The 19267-nt window shown below is 44.1% G+C and overlaps 1 protein-coding gene across 1 annotated transcript; it reads left to right on the forward strand.

Moving 5' to 3' along the window:
• Positions 1–8757: 8757 nt before the first annotated feature.
• On the forward strand, positions 8758–13293 carry LOC123080996 (4-hydroxyphenylacetaldehyde oxime monooxygenase). The gene is made up of 3 exons (XM_044503954.1): positions 8758–9299; positions 9935–10372; positions 10471–13293. Exons 1-3 carry the CDS (start codon positions 8820–8822, stop codon positions 11077–11079), a joined length of 1527 nt encoding a protein of 508 aa, XP_044359889.1. The 5' UTR covers positions 8758–8819; the 3' UTR covers positions 11080–13293.
• The last annotated feature ends 5974 nt before the right edge of the window (positions 13294–19267 follow it).

Below are 19267 nucleotides of genomic sequence, written 5' to 3' on the forward strand. Positions count from 1 at the left end.
ATATATCATTCATCACATCTTCTGGCCATATCACATCACATAGCACTTGCTGCAAAAACAAGTTAGACGTCCTCTAATTGTTGTTGCAAGTTTTTACGTGGTTTGTAGGTTTCTATCAAGAACGTTTCTTACCTACGTATGACCACAACGTGATTTGCCAATTTCTATTTACCCTTCATAAGGACCCTTTTCATCGAATCCGTTCCGACTAAAGTAGGAGAGACAGACACCCGCTAGCCACCTTATGCAACTAGTGCATGTCAATCGGTGGAACCTGTCTCACGTAAGCGTACGTGTAAGGTCGGTCCGGGCCGCTTCATCCTACAATGCCGCCGAAACAAGAAACGACTAGTAGCGGCAAGAAGAATTGGCAAACTCAACGCCCACAACTGCTTTGTGTTCTACTCATGCATAGTAACCACGCATAGACCTGGCTCATGATGCCACTGTTGGGAATCGTAGCATAATTTTAAAATTTTCCTACGCTCACCAAGATGCATCTATGGAGTCTACTAGCAACGAGGGGAAAGGAGTGCATCTACATACCCTTGTAGATCGCGAGCGGAAGCGTTCCAATGAACGTGGATGACGGAGTCGTACTCGCCGTGATCCAAATCACCGAGGACCGAGTGCCGAACGGACGGCACCTCCGCGTTCAACACACGTACGGTGCAGCGACGTCTCCTCCTTCTTGATCCAGCAAGGGGGGAGGAGAGGTTGATGGAGATCCAGCAGCACGACGGCGTGGTGGTGGATGTAGCGGGTCTCCGGCAGGGCTTCGCCGAGCTTCTGCGAGAGAGAGAGGTGTTGCAGGGGAGGAGGGAGGCGCCCAAGGCTGTAGGTTGCTGCCCTCCCTCCTCCCCCCCCCCCCCTTTATATAGGCCCCTGGGGGGGTGCGCCAGCCCTGGGAGATGGGATCTCCAAGGGGGGGGGGGGGCGGCGGCCAAGGGGGGAAGGGGTTGCCTTGCCCCCCAAGGCAAGGGGGAAGCTCCCCCCCCCCCTAGGGTTCCCAACCCTAGGCGCATGGGGGGAGGCCCAAGGGGGGCGCCCCAGCCCACTAAGGGCTGGTTCCCTTCCACTTTCAGCCCACGGGGCCCTCCGGGATAGGTGGCCCCACCCGGTGGACCCCCGGGACCCTTCCGGTGGTCCCGGTACAATACCGGTAACCCTCGAAACTTTCCCGGTGGCCGAAACTGGACTTCCTATATATAATTCTTCACCTCCGGACCATTCCGGAACCTCTCGTGACGTCTGGGATCTCATCCGGGACTCCGAACAACTTTCGGGTTTCCGCATACATATATCTCTACAACCCTAGCGTCACCGGACCTTAAGTGTGTAGACCCTACGGGTTCGGGAGACATGCAAACATGACCGAGACGCCTCTCCGGTCAATAACCAACAGCGGGATCTGGATACCCATGTTGGCTCCCACATGTTCCACGATGATCTCATCGGATGAACCACGGTGTCGAGGATTCAATCAATCCGTATGCAATTCCCTTTGTCAATCGGTATGTTACTTGCCCGAGATTCGATCGTCGGTATCCCAATACCTTGTTCAATCTCGTTACCGGCAAGTCTCTTTACTCGTACCGCAATGCATGATCCCGTGAATAACGCCTTAGTCACATTGAGCTCATTATGATGATGCATTACCGATTGGGCCCAGAGATACCTCTCCGTCACACGGAGTGACAAACCCAGTCTCGATCCGTGCCAACCCAACAGACACTTTCGGAGATACCCGTAATGCTCCTTTATAGTCACCCAGTTACGTTGTGACGTTTGGCACACCCAAAGCACTCCTACGGTATCCGGGAGTTGCACGATCTCATGATCTAAGGAAAAGATACTTGACATTGGAAAAGCTCTAGCAAACGAAACTACATGATCTTTTATGCTATGCTTAGGATTGGGTCTTGTCCATCACATCATTCTCCTAATGATGTGATCCCGTTATCAATGACATCCAATGTCCATAGTCAGGAAACCATGACTATCTGTTGATCAACGAGCTAGTCAACTAGAGGCTTACTAGGGACATGTTGTGGTCTATGTATTCACACATGTATTACGATTTCCGGACAATACAATTATAGCATGAGTAATAGACAATTACCATGAACAAAGAAATATAATAATAACCATTTATTATTGCCTCTAGGGCATATTTCCAACATTGCGTTTGTGCGCTCGTTATTTTTCCCCATAAAGGAGATAGAGCGACGTGGGATGCATGGGAGAGAGATCGACCCGAAGGCGATGCCGATAAAGAGGAGAGGGATCGAGCCAAGGCGACGCGAGACGTGCGCTGGCCCCGGCCGGGACACCCACCACTAGTCATATCCTCTTTTGCTTCTCCCTTCCCTCAGGCCCTCCGTGACCTCATCCGCCCATCCACCCCCGGCAGCTCCAGGAGGAGCACCAAAACCGAAAGCACTGGCGGCGGCACGCCATCCACTCCCCATTCGCGCTCCATCGGCGGCACCTTCCAGTCCGAGACCAACTCGCTGCGGTCAGCTACGGCGGCAAGGTGGCGCCTCTCCTTCCACCGGTCCTGAGATCCACCGACATCAGCGCCGAGTGCCTAATATCGGCACGCCTCCTCCGGATGTGAGTTTCACTTGGAATTATTTTTTCCTACTTACTATAGGATGAAAGTGTAGTGTCTTTGCTGGAGTTCAAGTCCCAGACTTGACATTGGTGCTCGCATTTACCTGGATTTATTTCAGGACTTTCGGCGATATGCGTTCAGTGGAAGGAGACGTTCCCGTCGACTACGAAGGCATATATGGCGACTTTGTCAATCTTAAGAATGTGATGGCTCAGTCTCTCGGAGGCGCTCATAGGGGTAGGGTGTACATGCGTCCATTCATAAGGTTGATTGTATGCTTGTGTATATGAGCGACTTCGATTGTGCTGTGCTAAAAAAACAGTCAGCCTTATTACACACAGTTAGCCTTTCCCAGTGAGTTTGTGGATCATACGCAGCTGAAATTGGGGCACACGTAGTTTATTTTTTTCAACCTTAGTAATAACACACAATTTCTCCTTAGTGCATGCGATTGGGGCTATAGTACGTACCTGTACTGGTTTAAGCTAAAGGTCCAAGACTCCAAGTCCGCGGACCAGTCGTCACGCTCTGTGAGCACCACATGCACCAAGACATTGAGTTCTTTTGTTCTCATCAAGAATTTCTTAGCGAGGACAAATCATGCTGCACTGCAACACGGTGTAGAAGCGCTGGCATGTCATGTCTTCGCATGGACAAATCATGATGCTCATGCTTTCGGTGCTGCATGCACTGCAACGGTGTACAACTCTGGCCTGACATTCTTGACTCGTCGATGCCGGTCAATGAACGGCTTACTGCGGTTTTGAAATTTTGTGTGTGGTTGTCTGGCTGAGTATCTCGACATTTCCTCGTCGATGTCTTGTTGAGTATAATTTTTATTATGTTTGACATGTTTTGTACTTCTAATAATCTTTTTATAATAAATTTGAATCTTTTTGCAAACAATGTCCGATACGAGGCCTACTATGCATTTACTTACTGGTGAAGGTCCAACTTTGCAGACCAGTGGTCACGCTCAGTGAGGCCCGCATGCACCCAGACTGTTGAGTTCTTTTGTTCCTATCAAGAATGTCTTCCCAAGGACAAATCAAGCTGTTCACGCTGTCGATGCTGCACTGCAACACGGGAGTTGTACAAAAGTTGGCCTGTCATATGGTCGCAAGGACAAATCATGATGTCGATGCTGCACTGCAAGAAGGTGTACAACTCTGGCCTGACGTTCTTGACTCAACGATGCCGGTCAATGAATAGCCTGCGGCGGTCACGAAATTGTGCGTGTGGTTGTGTGGTAGATTACCATGAACCTTCCCAACCGGCATTCGGTGTAGCAATGATTCAAGCTGTGACGGAAATGCATTTTCGGTGCAGACCCCATCCATGGCGCGATGACTTCATACCAAAGGTGTTTGTACGCCCCATGTGAAACACGACGGCTGGAGAAGCTGACAATCAAATGCTCACAGCAGACAGTGTGAATTAATGGACATGGTGACGAAGGCAGAATCCACAACTCCACAGTCTAGTAATATTTCTCACACAAGGGAAAAGAGATGCTGTCGTTGGAATGCAACATCTATTATATATTAAAAGTAATATAAGGTGAACTAGATGCAACTAAAATCGGCTAGAAAATTCCACGTTAATCAGAAAATACTAGCCCTTGCTCTTTCAGAACTCTTAAAATTAATATTACGTGACCGTTCATGCTATGTAACATGGTTGGCCTAAGAGGGCTTACGTGACATAAGTTCAAGGAAAAATATATTTGGTACAGCCTCCCATGTATAGCAATAGAAAAAAATTGGAGCCTCCCACATAGCATTAGAAAAGAAGCAAAAACAAAATTGAACTATCCCATCCCATAGCCCTAGCGTGAAACAACAAATCAGCTGTCCAAAATAAATTAAACTCTTGATAGATAAAAAAAAGCTAATTAATGTGCTGCCCTCGAGGAAAGAAAGGATGGCCAGCTACATGAAAAGAAGGACATGCACGTCCCATTTTCTTTTCATCGCATGCACGTTGCCTCCGTTTAAAATAAAAAGACAAAAAGGTGCATATATGTATACACTTCACAAACACATACATGATGATTAACTAAAATGATTGTGCTACTGTGTGACAACTTGAATGTTGTGTATGATGCAATCACACGCTTCAGAGTCAGTCACGCTATGAGGCATGTGTGTGAGCGTTCCCGTACAATCGATCCCAAAAATCGACACATACATGATCATCCACAACATGCTTATATATGGTCAAATTATAAAAATAGGCAGTTCTACTGTTTTATTTAGAATTTTAGGCAGTTAGTTACACATTCGAACATTTTTCGGATTGTAAAAAAACAATGGAACATTTTTTGCTATATTGAAAGGACTAACCTGGTGGTACCGGTTCAAATTTAAATTTGATTTTGCAGTCAAGTATAATACTATCTAATTTTTATAGTATAACATTTTCGATATCTTAAATTTATTGGTCATACTATAGCTGTATTTTTTAAACTTTCATTTGTCCCATCAACTTCTTTCTCGGCTTAATTTTAAATTTTTGCTCATGATTATACGTCATGACACTGTACAAAGGACAACCTATCTAGGTCACATTCTAAGCTCTACTTTGACGCACTGATAACTATAGAACTAGATATCATATGAACAAATGAACTCTGAGCTCAAAACCAAAAATCACCTATGTATACTAATCTAATATTTGAAAAAATGTTTGGTCTCCATACAAAACAATTACCATGTAGGTTATCAAATATAAAATGTGCCACATGTAGGCTTGAACGACTCTAACTGCATGCCAACATTATAACTAAGTATACTAAAGTGTAAAATTATATGAAAACATTTTAAAAGTATTATTTAAAGAAACTATTCACTAAAGACTACACATGTTATTCTTATGAGGAAAAAAGCTCCACGGTGACCGATGTACAAAACCTAAGACACATCGATTATTCCTAGGGAGAGTGTCTAGGAATTACAACGCAGAACGACCATAGTATGCCAATAACTTTACATGTGATTGCCAAAAGGTGATCTATATTGGAGTGTTTCATTGGATTTTAGAGTGATGGCATGACCTATTTGCATAGTCCGTGTCAACAAAAGGATGTCAAACGCAAGATGTGCTTGGAAGAGAAGGATGTCAAAAGTAATAAGAACATGGATTAAGCTTCTGGTAATGTGCCGTCCTAGCCTAGGTAGACGTCATGCTATATTGCACATCAAATACACATGAGCAAAATTTTGAAACACTAAAACAAGGAAACGACAAGAAAGATTTTAAAAATATATGTAAAATATTACAACATGTGTTTCTTACTAGATGGTGTTCTAGAGAACCACTAGAAGAAATTCTCTAACTGTGACTATGAATATATAATTGTATCGTTGGACCATTGAAAAGAAAATAATACATTGAACATATCTCTTAATTTAATTTTGGAAGCATATTTATATAAAATGTAATTCTTAGAGTTTTGTGCCATACAGATAGTATACATGTCTAACACACCAAATATTTCACAAAGACATAACTGGGACACAAAAATCTTGAAAAGTTAATTAAAATGTTTATTTTCATTATTTAGTTGCCCTATCTATGTGGATAAACTATTTTATATTCACTCCATTCAGATGTTTATTTTGTTATTGCATTAAAAGATAACGCAGCTATGCTATACTCATGCAATTATTTGCGAACATCGAAATTTATAGTTGTCCATCTAACACCAATGATTGATAACTTAATATTGATGTTGCATGTTGATCTTGATGTCACATGACACCATACACTACACCCAAAGTATGCACACGGCCATAGATAAAACACACTACCTATTAAAATGGCATAATAGTAATTCAGCCATGATTTAGAAACTTTTAGAGACATTACCCACAAATGTGATATTTATTAGAAATTGACTTGTAGTGGTCATAGAATGAACTATTTTATATGGCACAATGTGAATATCCATGAAATCATATGTTTAGTTACGATATATAATCGACTCCCTCGCAAGTTATGAAAATGCTGGAAAATTATACAAATAAAATTTGCACAAGTATGGCATGGATGATTAGAAGGTAAATGACAAATGGGTAACATACATATTTATATATAGGGATAAATAATAATCTCAACAATACTTAAGACAAATCTTTGTTCGTAGAAGTCTTATATTTGTATAAATGTCATCAGTATAATTTCAATTTTTCTTTAGACAAAAGAAGTAATATATCTGTATTATTAAACTTTTTAAAATTCTAGCCCGCGCAACGAGCGGGCCACTGTGCTAGTTTTACAGTAGAAGCGATAGGCGATATGACCTTAGGTCCCAACGGAGTATCACAGCAACCACATCTCTTTTAGGATAATGCAACCGACTGATTGTTATATGAACTAGACGGTCTCGGCAGCAGGTGGCCCACCCTAGGCCTTTGCGTGCGATCGTCGTGGTGGTGGGCAGGACAGTGCCTTGGTGTCGAGGGTTCTTTCTGGCATGGTGTCGGGTGGTGCCCAGAGGTCTTCGGTGCTTCCCGCTGGTCCGTTTTGCTGGCCGGCGTGGTTCTGGGCGGTGAGGTGGCAAGGAAGGGAAGGACCGGTTGTCGGTTAAAAATAAGCAGACTTCCATCATGACGGGGGATGGTGGTGTCTACGCGCCGTTAGCCTGATGAAGGCATAGTTATTGCAGCCCTGTCTCGTCGCTCGGGCTACTCCGGTGGTAACCCCATATATGGGTTTTCCAAATCAAACAATGGCGATGCTTGGCACCGTATTCTTCTTGGGGGGCATTGTTTTGTAGCAGCCGCTGGAGGGGCTTGGAGGTGGAGCGGTGTCCTAAACACCGCATCGATGACGGTGGGTCTCGGCGTCAAGGCGCAGCTGAGTCTCGGTGGCGGATGCATCTTGATGGATGAGCGCAGGGTGGTAGTGTTGTTTGGCGTCGTCGTAGCAGGCCTGGCAAGGATAATGCGGATCTCTATCCAAAAGATGTGTCGACTGTTCGACGGTGGTGGCGACTTCTGAAGCATGTGCATGTTGTACACGCTTAGGGTCTGCTCGATCGGATATGTGCTCCCGGTACGCCATGCGGGCGGCTTCATGATGACCCCGGTGATCTAGATGGTGAGGCGTTGTGATGGCATCCCTATTGTCAAGTTTGTAGGTGTGGAGTGGTGGCTTCAGGTTGTTCGATATATGTTTTTACTAGACCTTTGTTTTTTGGCAAAACTCTATATCTATTCATAAAACATCATGGCAGTACGAAGAACACGAGAAGTAATAAAAATTACATCCACGTCCGTAGATCACCAAGCGACAACTACAAGAAGTGGAGCTTGCCGAAGCCGCGCTACCATCATCGCCCCTTCCTCACTAGATCCAGGCATAGCTTGCTATAGTAGACAGTCAGGAAGTCGTCGTGCTAAGGCCCCAAAAGACCAGCGCACCAGAATAGCAACCACCGCCAAATGAAGAGAAGTATAGATCAGAAGGATCCAACTTGTAGACAAATGAAGACCGCATACACACAGATCGGCCAAAGACAAACATCGACCGAATCCAGCGAGATTCGCCAACACGCCCTCCAATAACGCGAGAAGCACTGCCGCGACGGGAGCTAGACAGGGAGAACTTTATTCCATCTTGAGGGAGTTGTCGCCGCCTTACCTTCCCGAGTATAACACAAACCCTAAAAAGACTAAAAAAAACACCTAAAAAGTAAGCATGAGCCCTCCAGCCGGCCAAGGCCAGGATCCTAATTGATTAACATCAAATTTAGAAATGGTTGTGTGCTTCATTGAAAATTCAATGTTAATCAATGAAATATCTAGTGCTCTAATTTATCTATTTTTATTATATTTTTTATACCGGGATAACCCATTTCATTAACTGAATTACCGAAATACAAAACCATCCAGAATTTAAGGAGACGGGAAAGGGAGACCGAGTCGAAAGCATCGGCGGAGAACCCACCGTAGGAGCTCGCCCACGAGACACCTGCTTTGGGGCGAAAACCCGACCACACCTAGCTAGCCAACATCTCAGAAAACAGTACCATTAGAGAACAGGTTCACTAGCGGGCAATAAGTCTCTAAGGGGACGCTAACGCAGGAGCAAACACATAGGCAGCAAAAGGAGTTTAAAAGGCCTCCAAGGCTCTAACACATGTACAAGAAGCAGCAGCAGGAGCAGCACATCACCAAACACACAACTAAGAAAATCAATGGCCATCTCACTCAGCTCGGAGCTCCTCTCCCAGCCCCAACAATGGCAGCTCCTCCTCCTCCTGGCACTCGTCTCCCTCGTGCTCTTGAAGAGGAGACTGAGCAACAAAGGGCTCAAGCTACCGCCAGGCCCAGCCCGGGCTCCGATCCTGGGGAACCTGCACCAGCTAGGCGTGCTGCCGCACCGGAGCTTACGGGATCTTGCGCGGAAGCACGGGCCGGTGATGCAGCTGCAGCTCGGCACCGTGCGGACGGTGGTGGTGTCATCGGCTGAGGCGGCGCGCGAGGTGATGAAGACGCACGACGAGGACTGCTGCACCCGGCCGGTGTCCCCAGGGATGAAGAGGCTGTCCTACGGCCTCAAGAACGTTGGGTTCGCGCCATACGGTACCTACTGGCATGTCATGCGCAAGTTCTTCGTGGTCGAGCTCTTCGGCGTGCGCCATGTCGAGGCAGCATGGCATGCACGCCAGCATCAGGTACGGACAAGCATGCAGCATGTGTAGAATTAATGCATACACCGTGCATGTGTCCGAACCGTCCCATTGCATGTGTAGAATTATCTCCACTCCAACATATTCTCCTGCAAAAAAAAACGCAGTTAATGTGCTCCCCTGTATTTGCATTGTGTATTTCTAAGCACACAGAAACACGACACGCAACCACAAAATGTAACACTATAATGTGCTCCAAAACACGGTAAAAACCAACAAAATTGGTCTGAAAACACCATAGTTTTAAATAGCCAGCTATAGCTCCGCTATAGCCTTTTTAGCAGGATGCCGCTAAATGGTCGTCTTTACAAATAGCCCGCTTTAGCCCGATATAGCTCCGCTATAGCTGATTTGGAGGCCCGCCGCTATTTTCTATAGCCCGCTATTTAAAACATTGGAAAACACACAGAAGCAAAACAAACTGTTTTGGTGCATAGAAGAACAAGGTACTACTTGCGTAGAAGAACAAGACCCACACATAGGAAATAAGAGATGATATATGCTATTTACACATTTCAGTGGATTAATGTGGCACACGTCCTCATAAAATAAGAGATGGCATATACAAATTGTGCATAGTATAAAACCTCATGGACTGTATTGGACCCATGGCCGATTAGGTGGAGAAACTGATGAGCACCTTGAGCGGCTTGGCCGGAGAGCCGGTAGCGCTCAAGGAGCACATCTTAAGCCTGGCCGATGGCATCATCGGCATGCTTGGATTTGGCGACATGTACAACAGCGACAAGTTCCCACACCACAAGAACTTGGAGCACGTGCTTGAGGAGGCCATACACGTGCAGGCCAGCTTTTCCGCCGAGGACTATTTCCCCAACATCGTTGGCCGCCTAGTCGACCAAATCACCGGCCTCGCCTCTCGTCGTGAGCGGATCTTCAAGCAGCTTGATACATTCTTCGAGGTCATCATTGAGCAGCATCTTGACCCTCAGCGTGTCAAGCCTCGGAACGGTGACCTCGTTGACCGTCTCATCGATCTATGGAAGGACAACAGTGGCACCCTCAACATCACAAGAGACCATGTCAAGGGCAACATATTTGTAAGTCATATTAGTTGCGTCTACATCATGTCATGTCTTGATTGAGGAAAAAACAAGATCAACTAACTGACATCACTCACCAACATGCATGCATGCAGGGCACGTTCATTGGTGGCTCGGACACGACGACGGCGACGATTCTATGGGCAATGGCGGAGCTGACCCAGAATCCACGACTACTGGAGAGGGTGCAAGATGAGATCAGGGCTGTGGTGGGTAGCAACGAGAGGGTGCGACCAGACGATCTGGCCAAGCTAGTATACCTCAAGATGGTGGTAAAGGAGACCCTTAGACTGCACCCACCAGCGACGATGCTACTGCCAAGGGAGGCCATGCGGGACATCCAAATTGGGGGCTATGACGTATTGGCCAAGACGCGGATCTATGTGAACGTGTGGGCCATTTGTAGGGACCCGGCAAGCTGGCCAGACGACCCGGAGGATTTCAAACCAGAGAGGTTTGAGAGGAGCGAGATAGACTTCAAGGGAGGGCATTTCGAGCTAACTCCATTCGGCGCCGGGCGGCGGATATGCCCTGCACTGTCTATGAGCACGGCCACCGTGGAGTTCACGCTGGCCAACCTGCTATACCGCTTCGATTGGGCACTCCCCGAGGGGATCATGGCTAGCATGCAGGAGGAAGGCAAGCTTATCCCCCTCCTAAAGACACCGCTCTTGCTGGTGCCCACCCCATACCAGCACATCTGAGCACAACGAGGCATGGCATGACACACCCGAGAGAGATCCGGTCAAAATTAATTTGCTCCCATGTATGGAGTAAACATGCATGTAATCTTGTAACTCTTATCTACTCTGTACGTACTACCAGTCTATTACCTTGCAATACTGGGTTTTTCTTCACAAGCTCCTCAGATGTCATTTGACTTCGAAATTTTGCATGATCCTAGTGCACTTGACCATCTTGGATGCCTAAAGATTTCAGTTCTTTTAATAGTTTGTTTACTATTATTTCGGAATTTACCGTTCATTGAAAGTAGATGAGGTTGGGCTCATCCCTGGATTACCGGTGCGGGTAATTGGGGCTATAGTACGTATCTGACTAGTCCCCATTATTAAAACGGAGTATGCGGTTGTGATGGTACGTCGTGATTTGATTTGGTTCCGTACGTTTATTTGTTTTCACGTTACTTACAGAGTATCATTCTTGGATGAGAGAATATCATCTTTTTGGATAGGTGGATAACGTTAGTTATGGAAAGTATCATTATTTAGACGAGAGGATCACGTTATTTATAAAGGGTATCATTTTTTTGATAGGAGGATCACATTAATTAAGGAAATTACCATCGACCGTTGGACAGGACGACGTGCAGTTAGCTAGTTTGAGCTAAAGGTCGAAGTTGGAAGACCAGTGGTCAAACTCTGTGAGCATCCAATGCAGCAAGACATTGAGCTATTTTGTTCTCATCCAGAATGTGTTTGAAGGACAAATCATGATGTTCACGCTCTGGATGGTGCAGTGCAACACGGTGTACAAAGACTCATCGATGTCAGTCAATGAACGGCCCACGGAACAATGATTCAAGCTGACACGGAGATGCACTTTCGGTGACGACCACGTCGACCAAGGCCTGGCGCGACGACTTCGTACCAAAGGATGGTGGATGCTCCTTGTCTAACGCGACAGATGGTGTAGCAGACATTATGAATTAATGGACGCGGTACAAATTTGCAGGCTGGGTTCCACAACTCCACAGTGTTGTACGAATTTGTAGTTTTTCCCACACAGGAAAAAAGTAAGGTGTTGCTGATGGATACAACTTTTTATTGTAGAAGTGAAGATCACGAGTCCAGCTCATCGAAGAGTCAACAAAGTGATGCAGATCACGAGTGTTCGAGCAGAGAATTTATGTACTGTCATTTTCTAAGTAAACAATAGCAAACTGTTAGTGCTGTCTTCTTTTGTTTAATTGAGTGTCTTTGTGGGAGACCGATCTTCGCATTTAGGGTATGAGGATGTTTCCAGCTCCATTCACCTCTCCTCGCCCTAAAGACTTGCCGCTTACACGTGTTGGTAATTTAGGATTTGTAATCTTTCTTCTACCTTATCTCTTGGAGAGGCTTCTTGCCATAAGTCTGTACTCTTATATATACTCGCCCATGAGGCGCAATACAACATTCAACGCATTACGTGAAATCTCTTCCTCTATCCCTTCTAACATGTTATCAGCCTAACAAATCAAAACCCTAGCCGCCGCCGGTTCCGCTCCGCACTGTATCCGGGGTGGTCGGTGTCCGTAACCACCACCGGGGGGGCCATCACCCGTGTCTAGGGTTCGTCCGCTGGTCGTGTTGACCGACTGCCCTAAAGAGTGTTTTTCCCGATCGCCTATCCGGGTCTTCTCTCTCGCTGGTCGTCTTGATCGGCGTTTCATTTTGGTTTTCTGATCTAAGATCGGCTTGTGTCGACCCTGCGCGGCTCTACTCCGACACCAGCGCGACCACCCGGCCTTTTCTCCGATGAAGCGTCCTCGGGCGACGTCTGCCCACCCATCGCTCTGTGTCGGCCGTCGCCGCCCTGCTCCGAGCAGGACACTCCTGCATCACCTACCATCTCCGTCGCCGCCGTATGGCCGTGCCGAGCGTCGATGCTGCATTGGCCGCTCGGGCGCCGAGCGCTGGACGCGCTCGTTCGCACGCCCCGCCAGCCGTCGCCACCTTGGTCTGGTCGACCACCCCGCTTCACCGCCTATGACGCCGTCATCATCACTGAGCGGCGCCCCTGACCTCATGTGTGATCGGATTGATCACCCGCTCGCCGCGATCTGCTCCATCCGCGCTACGTGACTGACCTGATCAGTCGGTTGCACGCGCCTCCACGGGTCCTGTGAAGGAAAATGGAAAACTAAAAGGTTGAAACGTTGAAAAAGAAAAAGGCAGAATAGAATAAACAGGACAAACTAAAAATTAAACAGACTGGAAGAATAAATAAACCCTAAAAAAAGAATAACCAAACACAAAGACAGAAGTGAAAAATCAAACACCAAATACATCATTCCCCACAAAGAGAAACCAGCCACACAAAAATCTGAACAAACGACCGGCGTAAAACCAAACTGATAAAAAAGCGGATGCAATGACCAATTCCCGCTCGTCACCTACGTTACTGGGCCTCGGCCCATGCCAACACTCCTAAGGGCAAGCCCTACCTTGACAAAGAAATAGCTAGCGTGCAAGGCCCAAGCTGGCAATCCCACAACACATGCTCAAGTTGGCAAGCAAACAACACTTGAACGATGAAGGGAGGTCCTATCTGACGCGTTCTGCGTCAGGATGCTGGGGTTTCGCACAGGAACCTGGATGGCGGGCTTAGTGGGCCGCGCGCGCGATGAAAATGAACAAAAAATTATGCCCCACGTGGGAATCGAACCCGAGAACTGCAACAAGAAAGCGAAAGCTGCTAGCCAGTGCAACACAGTCACATTCGCATACATATAACAACGCGATTATTAAAGAAACTACAGCAGCAAAACTTAAAGAACAACTCCCAAAAAAGTGTGCATGAGTAGGATCGAACACACGATCTAACGTGAGTGAACCATGTCCCTACCCACCATACACATAAATTTTGTTGTCTAAATCTGGCAGTTCAGCTTATATAAACTGTATGGAGCGAAAGATTTAATCTTTTTTGAAATTTTGAAAAGAATTTGTCTATTTCACAAAAGTCAACGCTTGTTGAAAGTCGAACAAAATTTGTAAGTCTAGAACATTTTTTTGGAAATCTCAAACATTTTTTGAAAATGGATCAAAATTGAAAGCCAGTATATTTTTCTAAACTACTAATAAATTTTTGAAAATGCGAAAATTTTACGAAAAACTGGAACAAAAAAGGGAAACACTTTTTCTAATTTGTGAAAAAATTCAGAAAACAGGAAAAACTTTGAATTAGGGAAAAAAAATTGAAAACATGATTTCTTTTGAAAAATACGAACATTTTCTAAATGAGCGAACAAAATTTCAAAACATAAACATTTTTGAATTTGCGAACAAATTTAAAAGAGGAACATTTTCTGAACAAGCTAATATTTTATGCAATTACCAAACAAATTGAATCTGCGATTTTTTTTGAAAATTTGAACATTTTCGAACTTGAGAACTAAATAACAGGAACATTCTCTGTAATTCATGAACATTCTATGAATTTGTGAACATAACATCAAAAATTGACTTTTTTATATTTTAAATTTCTTTGAATTTTCGAACATTTTTTGAAAATAAGTGAACAAATTCGAGAATACTAAACCTTTTTGAAATTTTAATATTTTTAAAATTTGAATATTTTTTGTAAAGAAGTGAACAAATTTTGAAATACCGAAGTTTTATGGAAATTCGGAACAAAGTTTGAATACTGGAACAAGATGTGAAAAAATTAAAAACATTTACGAAATATGACAATTTGGTATAAAAAAGAAAAAGTTGAATGAAATTAAAAAGAAAAGTAAGAAAGAAAAATGACAGTAAAAGAAGAAAAGCAGGAAAAACGAAAAATAGAAAGGAAAAATAAAAAACAGGTTCCCAAAACCAATAAAAACCGCTGGAAATTCTCCAGATGGTTCCCAAAACTGGTACGTGAAAGCTGTAAGTTAGCTACGGATGGGCCGGCCCAAATAGCAAAATGCGTCAAATAGGGTTTTTTTGAACGATACCCGGACAATCCCTATTCCCCGCTTAGGTCGACGGATATCGTCCAATGGTCGAGCCGCTACGTACAGTTTGGCCGACCCAGCTAGAGCACAAAGAAATCCCCCCCCCCCCCCCCCCCCCCCCACACACACACACCCAACTAGTGACCCCACCCCGAATTTCCCTGATTTTTTCATTTTGCTTTTCCCACTGCCATTTTTTACTTTTTAATTTTAAAATTTTGGGATTTATTTATAATTCATGTAAATTTCTTGATATTCAGCAATATGTTTTCTAATTCATGTATATTTGTAGAAATACTACAACTTTTAAAATATATGAACATTTTTTAAAATTTCGACATTTTTGGAAATCGCAGAACAATTTAAATTCACAGTTATATTTTAAATCCAGAATATGTTCGAATCCTTTGATATTTCAAATTTAGATTACTATTTTTGTACCCAGGAATATTTTTAAAATTCATGATCGTTTATCTGAAATTATATTTTCTTCTAAAATCGTGAATATTTAGAAAAATTTGGAACATTTTTTGAAATCCGAAATCATTTTCAACTCCGGGAACTTTTCTCAAATTAATGAGTTGTTTGTAAATTTAGTAATAATTTTTTTATTCACGAACATTTTCTTGAAATGTGAAGATAATTTGAATTCCAAACATTTTTTGCGAATTTCTGAACATTATTCAAAATTTGATGACCAATTGCAATGTTAAAAGCATAAAAGAAGGCGCCCACACCTTCGCACTCTGAATTTATGAACATTATTCATGAGTAAAAGCTAACATGTATAGTAGTCATATGACCCACCTTACATCGTGCTACAGCCTGCTGTAAAACTAGTACCCGCCTGCTGTAAAACTAATACCCGCTTCTCTTATCTCTCCTCATTTCTCATAGAGTATTGGCTCGACGCTCGATTGCGCCGCCATGGTGAAGAAGCTCCTCGGCACCGTGCCCGATTGGCTGTACTCTGTGGTGGCCAGGATTGAACAATTCTGCGACGTCGATACAATGGCGCTCGTGCGAAGCTCAAGTCTCCGGGGAAGAAAGGGAAATGCTACAATTGTGGGGTCCGTGGCCACTTCTTGAGGGAGTGCAGGAAGCCACGAAAGGAGGATGCGCTGCTCGCCGACGCCGGCGACGCCGTCGAGCCGACTCTCCTGTAGGGCAGGCCGCGTGGCTAGGTCGTTGTTTAGGTGGAGATTGTTAGAAATAAACCACGCCGTCATGGTGTATTCTAGAAACAGGCCGTTCGGTGCCCGGGGTGTTCGGCGCCATATCAAACTGTTTTGTACTTCTTCTACCTCCATCCAAGAGAGCGCAACTCTAGGGCACATCTCCAAAAATCTTCAACGCAAGATGCTGAGATGGAAGCTTAGGAAAATAAAAATGAATCTCACAAAAAAAAAAGGATTAGAGCGCTCGACCATCTCTTTTTTGTTTTGCGAGAAAACTTCCAATCTATTCATCTTCAAACATGGCAATATAATGGACACAAAAAATAATAAAAATTACATCCAGGTCCGTAGACCATCTAACGACGACTACAAGCACTGAAGCGAGCCGAAGGCGCGCCACCGTCACCGCCCCTCCCTCGCCGGAGTTAGGCAAAATTTAAAAACAGAGTTTTTCTTGAATTTGCAAACAAATTTAAAAACAGGAACATTTTCTGAAACTAGCTAATATTTTATGAAATTCCCAAACAAATTAAAGCTGCGATTTTAAAAAAATTGATCATTTTCGAACTTGAGAACTAAATGACAGGAACATTCTCTCTAATTCACGAACATTCTATGAATCTGTGGACAAAACTTCAATTTTTCTTATATTTTAAATTTCCTTGAATTTTCGAACATTTTTTGAAAATAAGTGAACATATTCGAGAATACTAACTTTTTCGAAATTTTAATCTTTTTCGAGTTTTTGAATATTTTTTGTAAAGAAGTGAACAAAATTTGAAATACTGAACTTTTATGGAAATTCGGACCAAAGTTTAAATACAGGAACAAGATGTGAAATAATTAAAAAAATGAAGAAATATGACAATTTGGTAAAAACAAATTTGAAAGAAATTAAAAAGAAAAGAGAAAAAGAAAAATGAAAGAAAAAGGAAAAAAGTAGGACAAACGAAAAATAGAAAGGAATAATAAAAAAGGTTTTAGAACCTTCTAGAAGGTTCCAAAAACCAATAAAAACCGGCTGGGAATTCTCCAGAAGGTTGTACATAAGCTACGGATGGTCCGGCCCAAATAGCCCACTAGGTCGACTCGCCTGTGCGTTTCCCAGAGTGTTTTACGTAAAATGCGTCAAATAGGGTTTTTCTTGAACGATCCCCGGGCAATCCCTATTCCCCGCTTAGGTCGACGGATATCGACCAATGGTCCTGCCGTTACGTACAGTTTGGCCGACCCAGCGAGAGCACAAAGAACAACACCCCCCCCCCCCCCCCACACACCCACCCACCTAGTGACCCCACCCCAATCTAGTTTGGGAAGGTTCTAGAGCGGGGTTTTCCCTGTTGTCATTCAATTTCCCTGATTTTTTTCATTTTTCTTTTCCCTCTGCCATTTTTACTTTTTATGTTTTTAAATTCGGGATTTACTTATAATTCATGTAATTTTTTTGAAATTCAGGAATATGGTTTCAAATTCATGTATATTTCTAGAAATACTACAACTTTTAAAATCTATGAACATTTTTTAAAATTTAGACGTTTTTGGCAATCGCAGACCAATTTAAAATTCGCAAATAATATTTTAAATCCAGAATATGTTTGAATTCTTAAATATTTCAAATTTATATTACTATTTTGATACCCAGGAATATTTTTAAAATTCATGATTTTTTATCTGAAGTTATATTTTCTTCTAAAATCATGAATATTTTGAAACGTTGGAACATTTTTTTAAATCCGAAATCATTTTTCAACTCCGGGAACTTTTCTCAAATTAATGAGTTGTTTGTAAATTTTGTAATAATTTTTGTATTCACGAACATTTTTTGAAATGCAAAGATAATTTGAATTCCAAACATTTTTTGCGAATTTCTGAACATTATTCAAAATTTGATGAACAATTGTCAATGTTAAAAGCATAAAAAGAGGCGCCCACACCCTCGCACTCTGAATTTATGAACATTATTCATGAGTAATAGCTAACATGTATAGTAGTCATATGACCCACCTTACACCGTGCTACAGCCGGCTGTAAAACTACACCCGCTTCTCTTATCTCTCCTCTTCTCTCATAGAGTATTGGCTTGACGCTCGATGACGCCGCCATGGTGAAGAAGCTCCTCAACTCCGTGCCCGATTGGCTGTACTCTGTGGTGGCCAGGATTGAACAATTCTGCGACGTCGATACAATGGCGCTCGTGCGAAGCTCAAGTCTCCGGGGAAGAAAGGGAAGTGCTACAAATGCAGCGTCCGCGGCCACTTCTTGAGGGAGTGCAGGAAGCCACGAAAGGAGGATGCGTTGCTCGTCGACGCCGACGACGCCGTCGAGCCGGCTCTCCTGTAGGGCAGGCCGCGTGGCTAGGTCGTTGTTTAGGTGGAGATTGTTAGAAATAAACAACGCCGCCATTGTGTATTCTAGAAACAGGCCGTTCGGTGGCCGGGGTGTTTGGCGCCATAACCAACTGTTCTGTAGTTCTTCTACCTACATCCAAGAGAGAGCGCAACTCTAGGGCACAGCTCCAAAAATCTTCAACGCAAGATGCTGAGATGGAAGCTTAGGAAAATAAAATGAATCGCACAAAATAAAATAGGATTAGAGCACTCGCCCGTCTCTTTTTTGTTTTGCGAGAAAACTTCCAATCTATTCAGAAAATAATAAAAATTACATTTAGCTCCGTAGACCATCTAGCGACGACAAGCACTGAAGCGAGTCAAAGGCGCGTCGCCGTCATCGCCCCTCCCTCGCCGCAGTCAGACAAAATTTTTGTAGTAGACAGTCGGGAAGTCGTCGTGCTAAGGCTCCATATGACCAACGCAGCAAAACAGCAACCGCCGCCGATGAAAGTAGCGTAGATCGGAAGGATCCAACCTGAAGAAACACAAATGTAGACGAACTACGACCAAATCTGAGCAAATCCATCAAGAATAGATCCGCCGGAGACACACCTCCACACGCCCACCAATGATGCTAGACACACCACCGGAACGGGGGCTAGGCGGGGTAGACCTTATTCCATCTTTAGGGAGCCGCCGCCGTCTCACCTTCCTGAGC

This window comes from Triticum aestivum, chromosome 3D (assembly GCF_018294505.1).
Source record: "Triticum aestivum cultivar Chinese Spring chromosome 3D, IWGSC CS RefSeq v2.1, whole genome shotgun sequence".
Lineage (NCBI taxonomy): Eukaryota > Viridiplantae > Streptophyta > Magnoliopsida > Poales > Poaceae > Triticum > Triticum aestivum.

Excerpts from the sequence above, each read along its gene's own strand:
- LOC123080996 (XM_044503954.1), top strand. The coding sequence starts at position 8,820 with ATGGCCATCTCACTCAGCTCGGAGCTCCTCTCCCAGCCCCAACAATGG. Across the intron at positions 9,300-9,934 it reads GGCATGCACGCCAGCATCAG|GTGGAGAAACTGATGAGCAC; the intron begins GTACGGACAAGC and ends ATGGCCGATTAG. Across the intron at positions 10,373-10,470 it reads ATGTCAAGGGCAACATATTT|GGCACGTTCATTGGTGGCTC; the intron begins GTAAGTCATATT and ends GCATGCATGCAG.